This window comes from Panthera leo, chromosome E2, assembly GCF_018350215.1.
Source record: "Panthera leo isolate Ple1 chromosome E2, P.leo_Ple1_pat1.1, whole genome shotgun sequence".
NCBI lineage: Eukaryota > Metazoa > Chordata > Mammalia > Carnivora > Felidae > Panthera > Panthera leo.
In genome coordinates this window covers 51,609,101-51,632,974 of record NC_056693.1, presented here as the reverse complement: position 1 = coordinate 51,632,974, position 23,874 = coordinate 51,609,101, and the positions used below count along the sequence as shown (strand labels likewise).

The 23,874-nt window shown below is 48.7% G+C and overlaps 1 protein-coding gene across 1 annotated transcript in view; it reads right to left on the bottom strand.

Moving 5' to 3' along the window:
- Positions 1 to 23,874, bottom strand: part of VAT1L (vesicle amine transport 1 like) — a 148,661-nt gene that overhangs the window by 48,403 nt on the left and 76,384 nt on the right. Inside the window, exon 7 of the mRNA XM_042919752.1 lies at positions 21,448 to 21,642. Within this exon, the coding sequence (XP_042775686.1) occupies positions 21,448 to 21,642 (195 nt within the window). The remainder of the gene's footprint in view (positions 1 to 21,447; positions 21,643 to 23,874) is intronic.

Here is a 23,874-nt window from a genome sequence, read left to right as displayed (position 1 = left end):
GGCACAGGTGGGACCTGAATTCTGATCTTCTGAACACAAGCCCTTGGCACCTTCTTCTATAACATGTTGTTGGGATCTTATCATAGGGGAAGTTCTGGGGAGGCAGCATTTCCAGGAACACTTCTTTGCTCAAGAACGTGCTCCAGCAAATCCCCGGGTTCACTTTGGAATCCCCTTTGATGGAATTCCCTTTGGTGTTGAGTTCACCAAATCCAAAATTAATGGGTGTAGCCGACTCCCATTTTCACTGATCCCAGAGTGCCATTCACCCATTTCTTTGCCCAAAGGCTTTCTCTTGCTGATGCTGCCTCTACAACAGGCCAGGAATGTTAAAAAATTAATGTTTCCCATTCTTGGAGCAGCTTTCAGCCAATGACTGTTGGAAGTTGATGCTTAAGTATTTTGGTTCCCTCGTCCTTCAGGTGGGATTACATGGAGATGGGAGTCTTACGGTGCCTCGTAGTTGCCCCATGGGATTAACCTCCATCCCCCGCAGGGCTGGCTGGCTTCCTAATGCACCTTGTAGTGATTGCTTTATTTCCTATCTCGCTTTCCCACCTCTCCCACCAGGGTGTTCCAGAGCCTAAATAAGTATCTCGCACTTGGATCCCTGTCTCAGAGTCTGCTTCTGGGTTCCAAGACCCTGCCTCTGGCCCCATCTCATCTTTCCCACCAGTACTTGCCATTAGTTCTCCATTCATTCATGTGTCCCCACAGGCCCGGTGTTGGAGCATGCCCGGTACTGGAATGCCAGTCCTATGTCCTCCTGCCTCTAAGCTTTGTTTACTCTGTTTTTACCCAAGCTCGGCACCGTCCTATTCTATGCTTCCTTTAAGGTTCTACTCAAAGCCATCTTCTCTGTGAGGTCTTCACTGATGATTCCCCTATGGGTCCCTCCCATCTACTTCCCAGGCCTTCTGTGACATTTCCCCACGGTAAACAGAGTACCCCTTTGTCATACGTTTTCTTTCCCCCTAATTCTTCTTTCATCCATGCCATTTGTTTCCTCCCACATAGACTTTAAGTTCCTATGGATTAGGGTCATGTTCACAACCAGTGGCATGCTGGTATGTTTAACAACCAACTCTCTTAAAACATATATGCGTATATGGATGTATACACATTTACTATAAATTTAACTGACATACAGGATGTGTAGTCCACAATTTACAAGTGATAGTAAGATCCACGCTACTCTTTATTTGAAAGCCCATAGAGTCAACTCATTCTCATCGAATGTTTTTGCTGATTTTTGCTGAACTGTTCTATCTGTGGCCAACCTACGGTCACAATTCAATCATGACTTGACAAATTGATTTGCATCCCAATGTGATTATTCTTTCCCCTATAGATTTGGTGTTATTGACCCTGATAGATGATTGATACCTGATCTGCTGTTAGGCTATTTCTCACTCTCATCCAGACTTAACTCAATAAACTGTCACCTCTCTCAGCTTCGGGACTAGACGTGACACATTTTCAAGTTTAACCTGCAGTATTCACATTTTCTCCCTTACTTTCTTAAGTTTATACATTGTCAACAACAACAACAACAAAATCGAGCCCTGGTTTCCATGTTGTAAATACCCATGATGACTTTCAAGCTACCCAAATGGTATCACTAGATGTAGAGTCATGAAGCCATGTAACCGTTATTTAGAACTTTCCTGATACAGATCAAGTAAGTGTAAATAACCTCGAGAGCATGGATAGTCAAATGGAAAATAATTAAGAACTGATGAGTTTTAAGTACTTATTACCTTTTCTTATAATAGCATTTTCTAAATTGTAAGTTTATATACTTTGATTTTTAACATAAAAGTTTTGTTGAGTGACCGCCTCACAAAATTCCAGACTATCTAACAACAGGCTCTTGTGAGATGGTACGAGCTAGCTCCAACACACCACTGCATCTAGTCTGTAATTCAGAGTGTGTAGCATGGTTCGTAACAGCTCTCTGAACCCTTGCCGTGTGAATGAGTGGCTTTAGTTTTCAAAAGGGCAGATGACCGGAGAACTTGAGAAAATAAGGCAGCTCTCAGACAGTTTCTCAGTCAATGTTGTTGCCCAACTGCTCAGGGCGCCGAGCCAGAGGATGAGAGGGCTGGTCCCTGGGCGGACGGTAGGGAATCCGATCAAGGAACAGAAGTTGCCGCCTGACCTCTTTGTTACTTCCTTATTATAACCGAGGACCTCGGCTAATTAGCATTTGGATTCCCCGATTCTCTCCTCAACAGGGCACAGGGCTAACCAAAGATACTGTGTGTCTAAGGCTGGGGTTATGTTTCTCATGGTCAGTTAATAAACTGGCATTCTGGTTTGGACGCTGGCCTTACTGGATGGTGCAGGCTGGCGTAGACCCTGGCTGGTTACTACTTCAAACCAGTTGTGTAGCCTTGTTCGATGGTCGTCGGTGTTCACATGTAACGGTTACAAGGAAGGCTCTGGAGTCAGACTTTTGGGGTTCAGATGCCTAGTATTAGTGGTGTGACCCCGGGGAAGTCATTGAATTTCCCTGAGATGTTGCTTCATTCTCTATCAAACAGGGATCGAGATTGCGTCTTAGACACTTGTCAGGATTCAGCAGGAATCTTGCATGGATCGCTCTTAGCACAATGCCAGGTGTGTAGTATGAGCCCAAATAATGTAAGATGATGACGATGACAATGATATAACGACAACGACGACTATGATACTGATGTACTAACACCTTTGGGCAGTGGTAGCCTAAGTGTCATTAATGCAGGACCTCTCCGAGTGTGTAAGATGTCACATGCCAAGTGACTCTGTAGGCTGAATTTCCCCACCACTGGTATTCATGCTTGGGAAACACACCCTGAGAAGTCCCTTTTTAGCTCTATCTGGAAGTCTTTGAAATTTCCCTTCAGGAGAAAAGAGCAGCTGCTATTTCTCAACTCTTCATCTCCCTCCCCTTGGAGGGAAATGTTCCTCGTGCCTGTCACGTGTGCCCGTTCATCAGATAGGGGGCCCTTGTTAGAGCGCAGGGTCATCGAGGGGAGTTTCAAGCATCCTCATTTCCCGTGTGGGAAGAATTCATATCTTTGCAAAGAATATTCAAGCCCTAATTAAATTTCACCTTATTGGTCATTCTTGTTTCCCAAGGGATCAGAAGGGGCGTCTCCTAAGACTGCCCTCTCTAGCAATTTGGCCGCTGACCTATCCTTGGTAAGTGGCTTCCATTTGTATTCTTCTAAGAGCCGGAGATGTCCCCGTAGGAGCGGCTCTCCGGAGCAGGGAGGGGAGGGTGAGCTGGCAGGATGGGGTTGACGGGCTGAGGCAGTAGGCAGGCATGGAAAGATACGGCATCCCCGTGACGTGGGTTAAAATCCTGTCTCCTCCACCAAGCAGATGGCCGATCTTGGACAAGTTATGAATCTCTCTGAGCCTTTGTCTGCCTACCTGTCAAAGCTGGATTGGTTGTGAGTGCGTGAGAAAACGTGACCCTGGGCAAGTTACTTAACTCCTCTGTGCCTCATTTTCTTTCTTATGGAATACGGCTAAATAATACTACTACTTCCTATGGTTATTGTGACAATTAAATGAAATATGGCGCATTTTAAGTGTTTAAGACCCTATCCAGTTCATAGCAAGTACTCGATGTGTGTTTTGTATTTTTATCATTATTATAGTATTATTATTAGCATCATCCTTTTTTTTTTTTTTTTTAGTTTATTTTGAGAGAGGTAGACATAGCACAAGTAGGGGAGGAGCAGAGAGGGAAAGAGAGAAAGTCCCAAGCAGAATTTGTGCTGCCAGCACAGAGCCTGATGTGTGGCTTGAAGTCACGAAACCACGAGATCATGACCTGAGCTGAAACCAAGAGTCAGATGCTTAACCAACTGAGTCACTCAAGTGCCCCTAAAAAAAATTTTTTTTTAATTTTCTTTAATGTTTATTTATATTAGAGAGAGAGAGAGAGAGAGAGACAGTGCATGAGCAGAGGATGGGCAGAGAGAGAGAAAGACAGAGACAGAGACAGAATCTGAAGCAGGGTCCAGGCTCTGAGCTGTCAGCACAGAGCCCAACGTGGGGCTTGAACTCACAAGCTGTCAGATCATGACCTGAGCTGAAGTCAGACGCTCAACCGACTGAGCTACCCAGGTGCCCCCCTAAAAAAATTTTTTATGTTTATTTATTTTTAAGAGAGAGAGGCAGAGAAAGAGAGAGAGAGAGGGAGACACAGAATCGGAAGCTGGCTCCAGGCTCTCAGCTGTCAGCACACACTCCAACGTGGGGCTCGAACTCCCAAGCCATGAGTTCGTAACCCTAGCCCAAGTCGGACGCTCAACCGACTGAGCCACCCAGCACCCCTCTCCTCTCTCTCTCTTATTTGAAGCCACTGAAAGATCATTGCTACCAGATGATGACCACCTACCCTTCTGCGTGTTCCCTGAGCGTTCTTGGCTTCTTCTGAGCTCTGACAGCTGCTATTATCTGGGCCTTCACTAGACAGTTAATCATGTAGAGCCTTAGGATGGCTTTTCTATTGTTGTCGAGCTGTTTTTCCAATTTGTCATTGCTACTCTATGCTTTTGTTACCATTCTCCCTACACAGGCAGTAAACGGGGATTGGGGGCCCTCTCTCTAATCACTGATGCTCAGAAACCCAGTTGGGCTTTTGCCCTTCATAGACAAAAAGGGCTAGACCCTTTTTGTCATAGACCTAACGTGCTCAGCCCTGGGCTAAACACGGCACACGGCACAGCTCAGTATTCCTTCCTGGGGAAGAGAAGAAAAGGAAAACTAATATTTATGAGGTGTCAGGCACTGAGCTAGTAAGTTACATGCTGGGAATCTAAAACTCAACACAATATCTGCCCCTGCCTTTAGGAAGCTTGCAGTTTGGCGGGGAATATGGACAACGGAAAGACGATATATCTCAGTGTCGGAGGTACAGGGTGCTGGGGAGCACATTAGAGGGACGTGAGCTGGAGGAGGTTGGGGGGGGTGGGGGGTGAAAGTATCCAAGAAAGCAGAGCTAAACAGAGGCCTAAAGAATTATGCAGAAATGGACCTGAGGCAGGCCAGAAGCCTCGATACTGATGTTTCTAAGATACAGTCTCACAGTAAACATTCTGGAATGTTCTGAGAGTGTTTTCCCCCAGTTCTATGGCAGCAAGTGGTCAAGCAGGCCTGTAGGTAGGTGGAGGCAAGAGTGAGCTCTGTGCCTGGTGGAATCCATCCTCTAAGCGACTCTATTGTCAACCAACCCATGGAACCTGGGGCCAGGTGTGCGTACCAGGGAAGCTAGCTCCGACGGCTGATTATGTATGGGTGCCTCTTCCCAGCTGTGCATTCAGTGACGTTGTATTAATGACTTGCTCTTGGTCATGACAGGAGTATTTCCACCACAGAAACTGGCAAATGAGACGTATCAGGGCTTTCTTCTCCTAGGCCAGTTGTTGAAACTTTTACCGGCCTACCACTGTGTGTACCTGCATTTGGGCGCTTTCTGTGTTGTCTCTCACAACAGGCACCACTTTTTACAAATCTGTGTCTCATCCCACAATATTCATTGTATCGGGCATCTCTTGCACAGCACTTTTTATCTTCTGGGTCCCCTTCGCGTTCTGGCTACTGCTGCTAGGACCACACAGGTGTAGACCAATTTTATGCAGGGCCTCGGGCTCTGTGTGCCTCACCCCGAAGCGTCCCTGATGTGAAAGCGGGGGGGCATGTGTGCAGAGCCCAGAAGTACCGGGAAGTTGGTGCCTGTGACACCCCCTTCACTAATGGGGACGGACGTTCAATGACAACACGTCTCCTCTGGTGTCCTCAGAAGACGTTGTGAGATGCATTTCCTGAGCCTGCCCGGGAAACGAGCTAACTCTAGCTGTATTTATGCATGGAATCCACTCACAGCCAATCTGACTTTGGCAGCCAGGGAGACAAAGGCTCAGAGTGATTCAGTTGTCATCTGCTCAGGAGGAGACGAATTTGGACTCCCATCACTGGGACTCTGAAACTTTCCATGCCTGCATACTTCCTCTGCCCGCCAACCCTCACCCTCCTCTCCCTCCTCCTGATAATGGCTCTTTATGGGAACACCTCGGTCTCTGGAAAGAACGCAACTGGAAACCACTCACCAGCGCAGTAGCTGCCTTTGATAACAGCCTTTGTTCCGTTCCTGAATAATGCCCTCCTTCTCCCTCACTTTTCCTCGGTGAGATCGCTTCTCACATAAATGTTCTCACACAAGCCTGTACCCCAGCCTCTGCTGTGAGGCCGTCCCAGCCTAAGGCATCCTCTGCGTCTGCTGACACCTGTCACATGACCCTGCTGTTGTGATAAGTAGGAAGTGGCCCGGGGTAGAGAACCAGATCAAGCGCACCTCCTCTTTGAAGCCCTGCCTGGTTTCCCCAGACCTGGTCATGCTATACTCCCAACAGAACCACATGGTACTGGGATGACCTCTCTCCTTCCAGACTCTAGCAACTAAGACAGTAGGATGTTGTATTCCTCATAACATTTCCTAGCACACGGTAGATATCAATAAGCTTTTAGAAGAGTAAATAAAGCACCTTTTTTTAAGGTGTTTTTTTTTTTAATGTTTATTTTTGAGAGAGAGAGAGAGAGACAGAGCACGAGTGAGGGAGGGGCAGAGACAGAGGGAGACAGAATCTGAAGCAGGCTCCATGCTCTGAGCTGTCAGCACAGAGCCTGATGTGGGGCTTGAAGTCGTGAACCACAAGATCATGACCGGAGCCAAAGTCGGATGCTTAACCGACTGAGCCACCCAGGGGCCCCAAGAAAGCACTTTTTAAAAGTTTACTGTTTAGCACATCTGGGAAGAACTATTCATTCAACACTCCCTGTCGGGTGGAAGAAGGGGACAGCAATTCCCGATGTGTGCCAAGGCCATCCGAAAACCGCAGAGGTGGATAGTGAGGGGAAAAGTCCAACAACAACAGGCAGCGAATAGAAGCCCAAACCTCCTAGATCCGACACAGATGCTTGGAATGTCCGTGACAGAAGCGGCAGCCGCTGCTCTGGACTCTTTTTAATGACCGTTTTCAAAAAGGCACGCTTCTCAACACGGCAAGTCTGGGACAAGCTCACTAACACCGGAGGGGAAGCCGGACACAGGCGATGAAAGCTACAGGGTGTGAGTCATATTTGCAAAGCACGGAGGGAAGACCCCATAACACAAGAAACCTAAATGCGTCTAACGACACAAACAGAGAATAAGGATGCGGGGAAGACTGCGAACTGAGAAAAACTGAGCGAAGAAAGTCAACTTGTGCATAATGGGGCGACAGAGGGTGCTGGAAGCTGGTAGCCAAGTGGAAACAATGTGAAACTTGACCTGAACAGCAAAGTGATCCCGGGGGTGAGGCGGGGGGTGGGGCAGCAGGGACTACGCCATATTTTGTATCTTTCCGGGGAAGATCTGAAGAAACCGCCCAGTCAATATTTTTTAAATTTAATTTAATTTTAGAGAGAGTGTGTGAGTAGGGGAGGAGCACAGAGAGAGAGAGAGAGAGAGAGAGAGAGAGAGAGAATCCCAAGCAGGCTCCATCCTCGGCACAGAGCCCAACGCGGGGCTTGAACCCACAAACTGTGACATCATGACCTGAGCCGAAATCAAGTGTCAGACGCTTAACCGACTGAGCCACCAAGGCCCCTCCCCCTCCCCTCTGCCCCCCATCACATTTTAAAACACAGAGAATAAAGCTGGAATCTTGGCAAAAAGAGGGCAGTGAGAATAAACGTTAGGCGTCTCCTTCTCTCAACTGTTGCTTTTTCTTTCTTGATGTGGCCTCAAATTCTCTTCTCCCTTAAAGATAAGCCATGCCAACAACTCTTTTAGCTGTAAGAAAATCATCTCAAGATTGGGAGCACCGAAACAGCCCATTGTCTCCACAAGGTGCCCAGAAGTGGCGGGCAAATAAAGCCCTGTCCCCTGACAGGTAGGGGGTGGCTCAGGCGAGCCTTTCGTAACCACATGAGCACTCAGGTAGAGTTGAATTCCTCCTATTTGCCAGCAGTATTTCTTGTGATCTCTCCCGTGCTTGCGTGAGCAACACATTGTTTTAATGGTTTACACGTCTGCTTTCCTGCCTCTCCAGCGCCTAGCTCTGGGCTTGGCACGTAGTAGGTGCTCAGTAAACGCAAGTTTGGGGCTAACCAATGGCTCACAAATGAATGAGAAAATGATGGCGAAACCACATGGAACCTGAAAAAAGCATTTTCTTAAGTAAAAAGTGGGTCAAGGAAGGAATCCCTACGTAGCCTGAAGGCACACGTCTTCGCCTGAAATTCTTGTGTTAGTTAGGAAGATAAGGATCGCTTTAAGTGTCTCTGGGGAACTTAGAAAGTGTTACGGACTGAATGTTTGTGCGGCCCCTGAAAGTCGTATGTGGAAGGCCCAGCCCCCAATGGGCCAAGGCAAACGCTGCCGCCATTTTGTTGTAACCCTACCTTCTTACTTAAGGATCATAACACACTCCTACTTTGCTCACACAGGCTGGTGAGCACACCTGGGGCACTTACAACTACAGTTGTGTGGGGGATGGGCAGCAGATATGCAGGAACAAAGCCAGGAATGGGCTACCTTAAAGCAGTAACAGTAGTTCTGTGGAGGGTGGTACAAATGTGGGTGGTCTCTCTTCTTCTCTTTTCTAAATAGTGTACATTGTGATTATACGGGATTTACATAATTCTTTTCATTGCAAGAAAAAATTATTCTGGGGTAAAAGGGAATACAATACGCAAAGCACACACACAAACACACATATGCACATGAACACACACATACTCACAAACACGCATGAGCTCCAGGATAAGAAATCTAGCTTGGATTCCTGCCTCTGCTACCTTGTACAAATTACATTGCCCAGTCCCTCTCTTTTTTAAAAAAATTTTTACTGTTTATTTTTTTGTGTGAGAGACAGAGTGCGAGAGGGGGAGGGGCAGAGAGAGGGAGACACTGAATCTGAAGCAGGTTCCAGGCTCTGAGCTGTCAGCAAAGAGCCCGACATGGGGCTCGAACTCACAAACCGTGAGATCATGACCTGAGCTGAAGTCAGACACGGAACCGACTGAGGCACCCGGCGCCCCCTTTTAAAATTCTATATGATGGGCGTGATGTCACCTGTCCCGCCTATCACTGTGGGTTTACCGCGGGGCTTGATGCCAAAAAGGCCAGTAAAATGCTGTGCAAACAGCAACCTCTCTGAACTGTCCCGTCTATGCTTCCCAGCACAGCCTTTCATTCAGCGGTTTGGATGGTAAAAGTGATCGTTTGGGGTACGTCCAAGTGCCAAGCAATAGGAATGCAGAAAATTAGTCCATCTCGTTCATAATTTGAGGCCACGGGGGCGAGGCAGGAAAGGCAAGTAGCAAGTTCAATGACCAGCCCTAGAGTCCAGGGAATCTGTGTTGCCCTTAGAGTCCTGTGCCTTGCAGGAGGCATCCACTCTCCCGGCCTCAGTCCTTTTATCTGAACCTCGGACATAACTACTGCCACCTACAGAGGGCTGAGGTGACCATCGTGTGGCTGTCGGCGTCATCACCCCATCGTCACCCACTGGGGGTTTGTTGAGCAAATCTGCTGAAGAATAGCGCACAAATATGTGTCAGGGAAGCCACGAAAATGACACACATTTAGGGAGAGAGGTGGAAAGGAAGAAACCAAAGTGGTATTGAGTACAACCCTGAGGCATTTCTAGAAAGCATGCCGTTCACAGCTTATGCATGCCTCGCACCAGACTAAAATGGGCAGGAAGAGCCAGGGTTATCAGCCCCATCTTACAGATTCAGAAAACTGAGGCTTGCAATTCAGAGTCACCCGTCTGCAGTCAGAGAAGGTAGGGGCGGAAGAACCAAGGTTTGAAAACCAGTCATCTCCGCCCAAACCAAGAGGCCTCCAATCAGAGAGACGGGGCAAGCAGGGTGAAGGGTCCGGGGCACAGTCACCACCACCCTCTCCTGAAGGGGCCACGGCTATGGCCATGAGCCCGGCTGCAGGAGAGAGTCAGCCTGAGAGCTGAGTTTTGGCTTCACCCCTTGTGTTGGTGCGACCTCATCCAAGCCACTAACCCCACTCAGTGTCATCCGTGCGGTGAGGAAGTAAGAGTTCCTGACAGCACTCAGCATTGCTGTGCGTCCAAATGAGCCTGTGCGCGCAGAATACGCCCGGGACAGCGTCTGGCTCAGTGTAAACGTCAGACTCGAGCCGCCGTCGTTACTCTGTCCCTTGGCCAGGGCTCACAGGCAGCTGCTCACTCGCAGATGATTAAATGACTAACCAGAGCGCAGTACTTTCCTGGGCAGCACCTACCAAAACAAGCCGACAGTTTAGTAATCAGAGTCTAGATGGTCGGCGGATCTGTGGGTCCAAACACCAGCATGTGTTTATCATTTGTGCCACTCGGAGCTTCTGTTGCATAAAGCAGCTCCCACAGATGCCTCTGGAAGCGAGTTAAAGCAAAAGGCAAGGGGCGCCTGGGTGGCTCAGTCGGTTAAGCGTCCGACCTGGGCTCAGGTCATGATCTCAGGTTCGTGAGTTCGAGCCCCATCTGGGGCTCTGTGCTGACAGTGCAGAGCCTGCTTGGGATCCTTTCTCTCTGACCCACCCACCCCCCACCAGCCACGCTCGCTCTTTCTCTTTCAAAATAAATAAACTTTTTAAAAAAATTAAAAAAAAAAAAAAGCAAAAGGCAAGGGCACTACTAAAGCCTGTTTACGTCACAGTGGAGGCAAATCAGTGGCAGGGTGGGGGTGGGGGTGGTAGGGAACCAGCCCTGGGAGGATTAATGACAAGAGTCAGAAAGACAGGGCCCCACCCTCCCCATCCGTCCCCAGATAGTAACAACTGACTTTTATGGGGGCACCAGGACGTGCCCCACAACCTTGCCCTGCACTGTCTGGGACATTTTCACAACCCTATAGAGTAGACACTGCCATCATCCCCATTTCACGGATGAAGAAGCAGAGTCTAGAAATGCCTCTCCCAAGGACTCACAGCTGTAACCAGTTGGAAAGAGGCTTTGGCCCGATTCCAGAGCCTGTTCTTTTAACCCTTAAGCAAAAATTTGTCTCGTCAGCCCTTTCCAGTTCACAAAACATTTTCCCATTTTGAGTGCCTGTGACTCACCATTTGTTGTGTATTGAGCTGTGTCCCCAGATCCTCCCCCAGAAAATTCATATGCTGAATTCTAACCTCCAGGACCTCAGAATGCGACAGATAAAATCAGTTAAGATATGGTCGCACTGGAGTGGGGTGAGCCTTATTCCAATGACTGCTGTCTTCATAAGAAGGGGAGATTCGGGGCCAGACACAGAGAGAGAACCCCAGGTGAACACGAAGGCAGACACGGTGTGGGGGGGATGTGTCTATAAGCCAAGGGACCCCAAAGATGGCAGTGAACCCCCAGAAACTGAGGGAGGGGCTGGAACAGATTCTTCCTCACAGCCCTCAGAAGGAACTAACCTGCTGCTACCTGGATCTGGGACGTCTGGCCTCCAGAACCATGAGACAATACATTTCTATCTCTGAAGCCATTCAGGTTGTGGTTCTCGGTTATGGCGGCCCATTTTAAGGGCTGCCCAGGGAGGAGAATGCATCCAGCAGGTGGAATTGGAGGCAACCTCCACAGCATGCCTGTCTGCCAGTACATCCTTTCTTCATGCATTCTCCAGTGAATGCTTAAGTGTATGTTCTAGTGCTCAAACAATCTTGGTCTGTGGCACAGTTAGCTCCCTCATCTGCTTCTAGGGAGTAGATCAGAATCCGCGATGAACACATCGGTACAGATACCTCGGAAAACATTTGAAAACGGGTCTTCTGGTGTCACCTTGCAAACGAGACCTATAAAGTGACTGCTTCATCGACTTGGAAAGCAAACAGAAGCAAGCAGACATTTCTAGCCTTGGAAGCAGCAGAATTTTGTCTGGGCCTTTTAAAAACACGGCCAAGAGCAGCCTGCATTGACTGTGTCCCTGGCTCACGAGAAAATCCAGTCTTGCGATGTGTTTTCAGCCAAACGATAGGCGTGAAGGCAAAAGCGATCATTTTCTACGTAACAGAAATGAATTTGGAGCCGAGCTCCCAGACTTCTAAGAAGGGGCGCTGAGCTGTGAATAAACCTAATCCTGCAACATGTCGTGGTCTCTGGTGGAGGCCAAATCGTCTGCTTAGAACCTGGATGGTAGATGCTGCACCAGGCTGATGGAAACACATGCCCCGAGGCCCCGGAAATCTTTTGCACCGCACATCCTGTGTTCTCCTTGCTCGGTATCTTGCGTGAGAGCCCCTGGCCCCAAAGATCTCAGCTCTGTGGGGGATACATTTGCATTGCATCACAAGAGTAATAGCCAGCGAGCACTTACTACCTGTCAGGCATCAGGTCATTTGATTCCTGCAACTGGAACCTGATGGAAGGTACCATTATTTTCTCCATTTTTTGTATGCAACTGTCCACGAACACGTAGATGAAGTAGGCAAGCCCAGGGGACCCCAAAGGAGGCGTTCCTAACTCAGGGCTGGGGGTCATGGCAAGACTGGGGGATGTTGGGGATCCTTTCCCAGAAGAGTCAACGCCATACCTGAATCTTGAAAGGGGAGCAGGAATTTCACAGGACAAGGATGAGGGAAGGGCACGACAGGTGGAAAAACCAGAGAACGGCACAAATACAGGCAAGGGGGCAAGAGACCCAGGTTTTTGAAGAGTCGCAATGGTCCAGTTGGCCAGAGTCAGGACGGCACAGGTGGGTGGTGGGGGGAATTTCTACCTACTCCATTTCCTCCGCCCCCGCAAGGTCGGCCTCCTGGCCTCCCCATCCCCTCATGCTCCACCAGAAGCACCTTCTTCCTGTGCTTCGATGTGCCAAGCTCCTCTCTGTCCAGTTTCTGGGCCTGTGCCCAGGCGGGATCACGTGCCTAGGTCACCCCTCCACTCCCTCCTTTGGGTTTTACATCCTGCTTATGTAACTGTCGGGCCGTTCACTCCTGCCGCCCTGGCTGCTCCTTGAGGTAGACCCATGTCTTCCCATTTGCAGGTGCCTTTTCGAAGCCCAGCCTCCGTATTTCAGCGGAATAGATGGTGTCTTCATTCCCGATTGCTGCTGTAGCAAACCACCCCAAACTTAGTAGCCTAACACAAAACACAAATTTATTCTCTTACAGTGCTGTAGGTCTGAAGCCTGAGATGGGTCCCTGTGTGAAAATCAAGGTCTGCAGGACTGGTTCCTTCTGGAGGCTTTGGAGGGACGGGGGAATCTGCTTCTTTGCCCTGTCTATCTTCTGCAGACGCCTGCTTTCCTTGGCTTGTGGCCCCATATCACATCATCTCTTTCCCTCGCCTTCCTTTGTCATATCACCTCGTCCGACTCTGCCTCCCCTGGCTCCCTCTTACAAGGACTCTTGTGACTATAACACCACCCAAATACTCTAGGGTGATCGCCTCCCCTCAAATTCCTTGATCACATCTGTAAGGTCTCTTTGGCCCTACAGGGTAACACATTCGAGGACTTCAGGGATTAGGATGTGGACACCTTGAGGGGCTATTATTCAGCCCGCCAGAGATGGATAAGCTAGCCAGAGCTGTGTCTCGATTTCCTGATCTGTTGGAAAGCTCAGAGCAGGGTGGAGGGCAGGTGCACGGCAGGGCTTGTGGGCATGATGGTGCTGATATGTGGAGCTTCAGAAAACACACGTGATGAGGGAGGGAGAATGGGCGTGGAAATCGGGAATGTGTGTGTGCGCACGCGTGTGGGGCAGGGGGGCTGGTGGTGATTGCGTTGAACTGAAAAATCTAGGATTCTGCTTGAGAGAAAGGGGGACACACAGCAAAGGGAAAATGAAAGGGACATAAAGCAAACAGTAGCAGAGGCTTCTGGGGCCTCCATTTCGTCATCTGGAAACTGGGGGAAGGGACCAGGCTAAATGGATGGTTTTGCAAGGCCATGCAGATAGGACATACTAAGGACTGAGGCCTCCTCCCATCTCCCAAGTCCCCTGATCCCAACTTTACACAGCCCTTCTTGGGACGCCTGGGTGGCTCCGTCGGTTGAGCCTCCGACTCTTGATATCAGCTCAGGTCACGATCCCAGGGTTGTGGGATCGAGCCCCACATTGGGCTCTGTGCTGAGTGTGGAACCTGCTTGGGATTCTCTCTCTCCATCCCTCTGACCTCCTCCCCTGCTCGTGCTCTCTGTCTTTAAAATAGACAAACAAATACATAAAATACACAGGACTTCTCTCCACCCCCCCCCCAGTGTAACAGCTTTATCGAGACACAATTTGCACGTATGGTGCATTATGATGCATATAACGCAATGGCCTTTCATACAGTCACAGAGTCGTGCAACCACCACCAGGAATTTTAGAACATTTTCATCCCTCCAAATGGTCCCTTTCCCCCTTCCCCCCTCAGTCCCCCAGCCCCAGGCAACCATGAGTCTACTCTGCAGCGGCTCACTCCTGCCTGTGCCCGGAGGGGAGGGGGGTGGTGCGTCCTGCTCAGTGCCCAGGGGGAGGCATGTGCTGGTCGTCAGCCTGTCTTACCCACGCATTCCCTTCCTGACCCTCTGCATTCAGACTTCTGCCCTCATCGTCCTACCGAGAGGGCTTTCTGAAAGGTCAACCATGACCCCGGGCCCAATCCAAAGGCTTTTCCTCTACGTGCTTCCTGGTCAGTCAGAGGCACAGCCAATACTAATGACCTGTCAGATGGCCGTGGAGGTCTCCTTACCAGCGTCCTGTCTGCGGACGCCTTGTCTCTCCCCTGCTGTTGTGCAGGCTGGGTCACGCCAGGGCCCTGGCTTTGACCTCTTCCCTCTGCAGTAGAGAAGCGAACATCCGTGGCACGGACCCGACACCCAAGTGGCCACACACCAGCAACGTGGCCTGGGGCACCTCCCTTCGTCGCCAAGTCCACTTCCTTATTTGGGCCACAGCGATAGGGACAGTACCCACCACTCGAGGTTATTGTGGGGATTAAGTGAGTTAATGAACGGAAAACGCTTGGAAAACTACTTGGCCCGGGTGTTGGCTAACGTGATCATTTTGCTTATTCTTCTGTGCAATGAGTTTATTCGTTGACATTGTTTTTCCCCCCAAAACTTCTCAGCGTCAGACTTGCCTGGACTTCAACTTTTCGTTAAATTCAGTGTGGGCGGGAGAACTGGGCGGGCGTGACTTCCCGAAAGCCTCATTTTTGTGACCTGGAGGGGGGCAGCGATAATAGCCGGGCCTTAGTGTTGTTGGGGAGTTCAGATGATCTCATACACGCAAAGCATTTAGAACAATGGCTGGCACACAGTGAGTCCTCTAGAAATGGCAGCAACAGCAGCAGCAGTAATAGGGACAGGCACTCACCTCGTCTCTCGTCCCCGTGCGCTTGTGGGTCGGAACTGCCGGGGGAACATCCCCAGCCCCAAGTTCCGCCGTCACCTTAAGCCAAGTTCACAGCTCAGCTCATCCCACTTCCTCATGGAAGCACCTATCGCAGCTGAGTAAAATGGTATTTGCCAGCACCCCACTCTTGGTCTCCGGGGTTTCAAGACCCCTGGTCGCCTCTGACTCCTGCTTCTGGTTTATCTTTTATTTCCAATTATCGTCCTTTCCGGTGACGCCGACTTGCTTATTCTCCTCTGTTCTGCAGCCCCCAGTTTTGTCTGGGGCTTACCGACCCACGCCTAAAAATCCACAGTGACCTCCTGGCCAGACCAGCTGCCCCCCAGTCCATTCTCCAAACCAGTATGCCCGTGAAACACCACACGTTGCCTGCTTTTGGGTGATGTCTGCAAAATACCCTCCCTGCCCCCAAACGTGTGCCTCAGAAGGAGCGTCTAAATCTTTAAAGATGCTCCTCGCCAGCCAGCTGCCATCTGCCATCTGCCATGATCACGGACGACTTTCCACGGTTTCTCCTTGGACCTCTGCCTCCTTAGCTTGGGTTTGGACAACTGTATCCGATGCCTGGCTTTGTCTTCTCTTAACTTACCAGCCTGGTGTTGGACTTGAAGCCCGCTGTTTCTTTACACAGTCACACTCCCCACCCAGCCTTGTCTCCGGGTCATTCCATCCTCTGTCGCTGGCGTGCAACATTGATCTGTCCTTATCAAGCCAGTCTCTTGCTCCAGGGCACATAAGTGTCCCCAACAAGCTCAGCATCATATTATTATTTTTTCCATTGATTCTTGTAGGCAGACCTATCTCTTTATAGGTTTTGTGATGGCATAGGATGGAAAACACACATATGATTAAACCACGACTGTTAACGTGAAGGGAAAAATGCGGGGGAGATATGACGAGGACTAAGGGGCACATAAATAAGTGACTGCGTTTGGCTGGCGAGCTTTACTACAGTCAAGGCAAAGAGAGATCTACATGGAAGGGCATAATTAACATAATTTACTAAAAGGTAATCATGCCAGATTGCTAGGGAGGCAAATTTTCTCCTCTTTTCAAACAGAAGGATGACATCATCTCCTAGATCAGCTCTATCAGGATTTCTGCAATGACAGGCACGGTCTTTTAATATGGTAGCCATGAGCCACATGTGGCTATTGGCCACAATGAAACGTGCCTTGTACCCCTAAGGAACTGAATCTCTAATTTGACTTAATTAATTTACACTCCAATAGCCACATGTGGCCAGTGGTACCATACTGAAGAGTGCACATATAGAGGTTTATGTGGATCACGTTGTAAAATGCTACAAACAATGTCTTCAATAAAGGATTTTAAGACCGTCAAGATCTCCAGGCTACTCTCTATCCATTTGCTAGGGCGGCTATAACAAAATATCATACGCTGGGTGGCTTAAACAAGAAAAATTTCTCTTCTCACAGTTGTGGAGACTGGGGGTCCCAGATGAGGGTGTCGGCGGGGTTTGTTGTTTTCCGGAGCCCCTCTCCTGTGCCTGCAGACGGCCATCTTCTCACCGTGTCCTCACATGCTTTCTCTGTGTGCACATCCCTGGTGTCTCTCTGTATGTCCTAATCTCCTCCTCTTAGAAGACACCAGTCAGACTGGATTAGGGACCACCCCAAGGCCCCATTTTAAACTGATTCTTTAAAGGCCCTATTTCTGGGGCACCTGGGTGGCGTCCAACCACCCAGGCTAAGCGTCCAACTTCGGCTCAGGTCATGATCTCACATTTCGTGAGTTCGAACCCCACGTCGGGCTCTGTGCCGACAGCTCAGGGCCTGGGGCCCGCTTCAGATTCCGTGTCTCCCTCTCTGTCTCTCCGCCCTTCCCCTACTCACACCATGTCTCTCTCTCCCTTTGTCTCTCTCTCTCTCAATAGACATTAAAAAAAAAATAAAAAATAAATAAAGGCCCTGCTTCTAAATACAATCCCATCTGAAGCACTGAGGATTAGGGCTTCCACACATGAATTTGAGTGGATGCATAATTCAGCTCATAACAGTTCTCCCTGTGCTATTAGATGGCAGGTGGGAAAAGACATTTTATTTGGTTACTTTTTTTTTTATTTTAGAGAGAGAAAGAGCAAGCCCATGAGCAGGGGAGGGGGAGAGTAGAGGGGAGAGAGACAGAGAGAGAGGGAGAGAGAGGGAGAGGAAGGGAGGGAGGGAATCCCAAGCAGGCTCCACACTCAGCGCTCAAACCCGCAACCCTGGGATCACGCCCTGAGCTGAAATCGAGAGTCAGATGCTCAACCAACTGAGCCACCCAGGCTCCTCAGGAGAAAACATTTTTAACCAGAGGCGACAGCGACATAGTCCAGGTGTATGTTATTAGTGTCATACTGGGACCAGGAAGGGCTTCTGGGAATTGAAAGGGTCAGATGGTACCATGTTCCTTGGGCCACGCTCTCTAAGAGGAATCGCCTCACCGAGAACGTCAACTGCTCCTCTCTGCTTGGCAGTGACCGCCTCAGGGATTTGATTGCATTGACCAAACCAGCCTTATCTCCTCCCCTCCTTAGTCGGCCACCTCGGCCGTGTTTAGCTCAGACTCTCAACCCCACTGACCCCATACTCACCCCTGCTTCTGAGATTTTGTCACTGTCCCTCATGCTCGTAATCCCTTGTTTTTTTTTTTTAACCCCAACATCAGGGAAAGAATTCGCATCCCTCCAGCCTCAACCAAGCCCCACCTCATTCTCGGAACCACCTCTGAGCATTCGTTCTCACTTAACAACATTATTCTCTCTAGCTCTTGAATCCAGGTTGCACTTGAAAGCAGGACCCCACGACTAAACACCTCAGTGTTGTCTCAGAAACTAAATCATGAACTTAAGGGTCGCGGAACGAGACGTCTGTCTCTTTTGTAGACTCGACATCATGAAAGAGTACTAGCACACAGTAGGTCTCAATAATGTCACTACTCTTGGTTAACAGATACATATATATATCTTTCATCCTTTTCCCACCTCTGAACCGTTTGGAAAGAGGAGCTTTTTTTCCAACTTAATGTCCCGCTGCACGTTTAAGATCTGGAGGCAAATCTGATGCCGGAACATCTCTCTCTGCTCCGTGTATTAAATCTATAATAAAGTCAAAGATAGATGGCTAGAAAGAAACCCTAAATCGTTTCTGAAATTATTAAATCTTCTAGTCTGAGCGCTCGGAGAGCCCAAGAAAATTTTCTTTTAATCCCTGTGGGCTTTCCATTCCATCGATGAAGTTACACAGCTAGCCTGAAAAGCAATTTTGTGAAATCATTTACCGAAGGGGAGGGGGAACATCGTTATGGTCATCCTTCTGCGGTTGGCAAGTAATAAGCATGCTCTATTCTCCTCTGGCCCAGGACAGCTGCATGGGCTTGAGAAATAGCTGGGTTTTGCCCAAATGCAGCTCTAAACAGATGTCTGCAAATATCGTCGAAAAAGAACCCTCGGAAAGTTGGTGGGTGTGACTGATGAGTGGCTGTGGACGTTTTTGTTGGCAAACAGGCAGCAGCTGTCTGTCTCCCCTTTGTGGGTGACTAGCTTTCGAGAGGAACCTATAATTCCTTTGTTTTCCTCGTAACTATCTCAACCAATATGACTTCTTTTAAAGCAGTGTTTCTCACCTAGTTCCAGTTTCGCCCCTGTTCCCTATCCCATTCAGGGGACATTTGATGGTGTCTAGAGGTATTTTTTATTGCCACAGCTGGTCTCTGACCAGAGATGCTGCTAAACTTCCTGCAATGCCCAGGACAACCCCACCCCCAGCAAAGGATAATTCAGCCAAAATGTCAATTGAGCCCAAGTTGTCTTAAAGTAATAATACCTTGTTTTAGTTACGTCTTGTTCACTCATTCATTTATTCATTCCACAGATATTTACTGTTGAACATAGAAAATACCCAGTTAGTCATATTTCTGTATATTGCCAGACTCATCAATCCCCTCAGGTAATGTGTGTTTATTGAGTATTGACTCCAGGCCAGGCACTGGGGTCCTGAATGGCACAGTTGGGGTCCTTCCTCATCTGGGGTTTACTTCCTTGTGGAAGGGAGGCAGAGCCTCAACAAGTCAACAGATGAACAAGATAGTTTCTTTTTTGTTGTTGTTTATTTTTTTATTTTGAGAGAAAGAGAGTGTGGGAGAGAGGGTGAATGGGAGGAGGGCAGAGAGAGAGAGAGAGAGAGAGAGAGAGAGAGAGAATCCCAAGCAGGCTCTGTGCTGTCAGCGTGGAGCCCAATGTGGGGCTCGGTCTCAAGAATCATCTCTTAGCCCTGACCTTGACTACCTCCAGTTTTCTCCCTGTCCCTGACCACTGAGAACCGGTACCCGTGTAGTCCAGCCCGTCTACACCACTGAGATACCACAGCCAATACCGTACAGATGTCTGACTCGGTAAATTAAAAAGTTTTCAAGAAGAGTGTAACAGTAAGCTAACCATCTTGGAAATGACACAGCAGAAGGAATGCCTGATTATCTGATTTAAGAAGCAGCTGAATCACAGTGACCATCTGCAAAAGAAAAAAGACTGGAAGGAAGCAAACCCAAATGTGATAGTGTTAGCCAGTCTCTGGAGTGTGGACTTGGCGTTCATTTTCTCCTTACACTTTTGTTCTTAATTTAGGAGTTTCCTACAACAAGCATATATTTCTTTCACCATAAGACACAAGGGTTTTGGTGATTGGTGTTTTTTTTTTTTTAATTTTTTTTAATGTTCATTTACTTTTGAGAGAGAGAGAGACAGAGCATGAGTGGGGGAGGAGCAGAGAGAGAGGGAGACACAGAATCCAAACCAGGGTCCAGGCCCTGAGCTGTCAGCACAGAGCCCGACACAGGGCTCAAACCCACAAACCACGAGATCATGACCTGAGCTGAAGTCGGATGCTTAACTGACTGAGCCACCCAAGGGTTGGGTTTTTTTAAAGACCATTCATGATTCTGCAAGATCAGAGAAGCATATACAGCATCCAGAACCAGTCCTATTTGATTACACATGGAGCCTCACAAAGTTTTTTGGGAGGCACTTTCTGTGCTCAGGGAAGCCATTGGATTTTGGCCAACCTAGTTCATTAGGCAAATAGCACCAGCTTTATTTCCAGGACAATACCTACTCTCTGTTCCACAGACCATTATGTTGGTTAGCTTTTTTCAAGGATGTCTGTGATTCCCAAAAGTACAAAAAAGTTCTTGTACTGTAAGGCACTCACCCATGCAAAATGCAAAAGCCACACAAACACAAAACACATTCCCACATATTTTAAGATCTTTCTCAGGGGCTCCACGGCTTCCCACAGCCAACAGCCTGACCTAGGAAGATTTCTCAGTAAAATGCCCCTTGAAATCTAGGCTTTACTTCTTTATTTTCTCCCCACAGATAGCTACCACACCTGGCTTCCCAAATGTCCAAAACTTCCCCGATCCTGGAGAATTTCCTAGACCCGTCCTCCACCTAGCACATTCTACGTGCTGCAGTGAAGGTTACATTAGGGATTCTTGGTTGTTTTTTTTTTTTTTTTCATGATTAAGGAACGCTTTCACACACTAGAACTTTTGGCAGATCGGTTAACGAAAACAGTCCAATGCCAGATCTGACGATTCATGAATAATTACAATGCCCAGTGTGATAGCCAACAGCATCTCGTCCCCCAGGGTCTCCAAGCATCGGGGTTTAGCACACAAAGCATTTCAGCCTGAGCCATGGTCTGCCCCAACCTGGATGTCCTATGCCCACAAGGTGATAATGTAAATGATGTTGCAGCCATATCCGTACCTTCTTAGAACCCAGGTGGATCGTCCACACCCATTAAAACTTGATGGCCTGAGAGGGATTCATGGTACAAATAGTAGGCTGAGGCACATGGGTTGAGAACCACTATGGAATTCAAAGCGTTTCTTACATCTAAAGCGTGATACGGTAGGACAATGACTTTTAGGACCGTCATTTGAAACGAACAAACCTGGAGAATAACCTTTGCATGAAAGATTATTTTTATCCCGGCCGCCCAAATCTCCCTGGACTAAAAACAGATTAATTGCTGGGGGGAATCAAAACCCACCACTCTTACCTCCTCCAGGGCCCAAAGGGAGTCGACCACGGGCTTGATCTTCTTCTGGTTGTAGAGCTCAGTGAGTTTGTCCACTACTCCTCGAATGAGGCCCGCACGGCCCTGTTTGAAGAGCAGGTTTAAAAGGGAAAATCCCGCGATGACTTTGTTCTCTTCATAGAGCTTGATGGGGTTCACCTTCTCGACCTGCCACCACTGGAAGGAGAGAAGGTGTCGGTTACAGGGAACCGGAGCCGGTCGTGGTCACAGCCTTGTGGGCGGAGGACGGGGCCCCAGTGTGGCGGGTTCCAGGCGGCCAAATGGTGGCCCTTGTTGGGGTCATTTTTAAAGCAGCTCTCCAGCCAGTGTTGGGAGTGCACGGTGACGCTTAGGAGCAGAGCACGGGGGTCTAGGCAGGGGCCAGAAGCCAACTTTCTGAAAACAACCATCAGGCCTCGTGTCGTCGGAACGTGAAGGCCCCGGGTTAGGACGGTCCGCGCTGGAGTTGGGTCCTGGCTGCACCACTCGAACCCCCGTTCTTCTGTGTGCTTCATTTCCCTCAGCCACGGACAGGGGCCGGGTACTGCCTCTCAGCTTTCTGGGAGAGTTTGGTATATAAACGGTGGTGGCAGTGACGGGGTTGGGGAAGGGGCAGGGTGGCAGCGAAGGCCGCCGAGTGTGGTGGGGACTTGGTGGGATGATGATCCAGCCACAGGAGTGGCGTTCTAGGGGCAATAAGGGCACGCCTGGAGAGCTGGGTAGGAATCCAGCAGAGAGACAGTAAGGGAGCATAACCCAGGCAGAAGAAATAGTGTGATGGAACCATGAAGCCACTGGGATGGGATTAAGCCAGTGGTTCTCATCTGAGGGAAGTGTTACTCCCCACGGGACAATCTGGTCATGTCTGGGGATGTTTTTGTCGTGGTGACTGGAAAGGAGAGGCATCTACTGGCATCTAGTGGGTGGAAGTCAGGGATGGTGCTGGACATCCTACAGTGAGCAAGACAGCCCCTCATGATAAAGAGGAGTCCAGCCCAAGATGCCAGTACCGCTAAGGTCCTAGGTGGGGGACACCCAAGTGACAAGTGTGACTCTCTCTTTTCCAGCCTCTCATCCCCCAGGCCAGACATGAAAATAAGAAAAAAAAAAACCCACGAACAGACTGCAGAAATGGTTATCCAACGGTTTTGTTCTGGTTTAACTGCATCTTCTTTGGTGCTGGTTAGAATTTAGAAATTCCAAGTTCTAGTTTCTAGAAGGCTGTAAGGCAAACTGGTTAATGGTTTAATGCACAGGCCAAGAGGCATGTGATGGGTCCTTAGGAACATTCCTAATGTTTACATTACTGGTGTGTTTATTTACATCCTGCCTTTCCTGGATCCCAAAAGCTCCCAAAAGCTCACAAAAAATTTTGGTATGTTTTTTTAAGCGGGAAAATCATATTGTTAGGAACATACGTGTGAGAAAGACAAGTTGGAAACAGGGATGAGATGCACACACAAAATTCTTTACTGAGGTACACTCCCTGAGGGCCCAGAGGCCAGCTCTAGGAGAGACCTTCATTTGGCCATGGGCTGCTTGCGGCAAAAACAAAGCAGAGAAATGATTAATGACTTGTTTCACGGTGCATCTGCAACGTCTCGGTAAATGTTTGCGAAACGAGTGCCTGCTAACTGTGCAATTTCTGCACAGTTGTAGTTCAGTGGGCTCTAGAGCCTGGCTTTGAATCCCAGTTCTGCCACTTAATAGCTGTGCGACTTGAGGCCAGCCACTTAACCTCTCTATGCTAAGTGTCCCTACTGCGCCTCATGGCGTCATGGTGAGGAGTAAACGTGTCAACATATACAAAGTCCTTACAACAGTGTCTGACCTGGAGTAGGTCTGTATATAGACCTATAAATATAAATATAAAATATTTCTGTTATCTTAAGTTGGAAGGGATCTTTTTGATTTAGCGGAGAGTTCTGGATTTGGAGTCAGGTTGCTTTCTAGGTGTTAACCGTCGTGAACCATCTTTATGGTCTAAAAGCAAACGGCATGTTTGTCCAAGAGCGAGTTTGAGTTCTGCAAGGGTTTTAAGGTAGAACATACTTAGGATATCTGAGTGAGAAATTCTTGTATGGTTCCAAGTATGCCTTTAATTTCTAAGCCTTTCTCCAATGTAAAGAAGAAAATTCCTTTCTAGAAACTTCTAAGCCTTTGTCCAATGTATAGAAGAAAATTCCTTTCTAGAACCTTCTAGAACAAAGTCATCGTTCCCCTCCTTGGCATGCCCTATCTTCATGTTGCTTCCAACTGACCAACCAATACTGGGCCAGGCCCCTGAAAGGTAGTTCTGCACCCCCCATATTTAGCTTTCTTGTGATCGGCACCCCCGTTTCAGGCAGGAGAGTCTCAACCTCCCTCCTGGCGGTGTTTTTACGAGAGCTTTCACTGAACCTGGGCCCA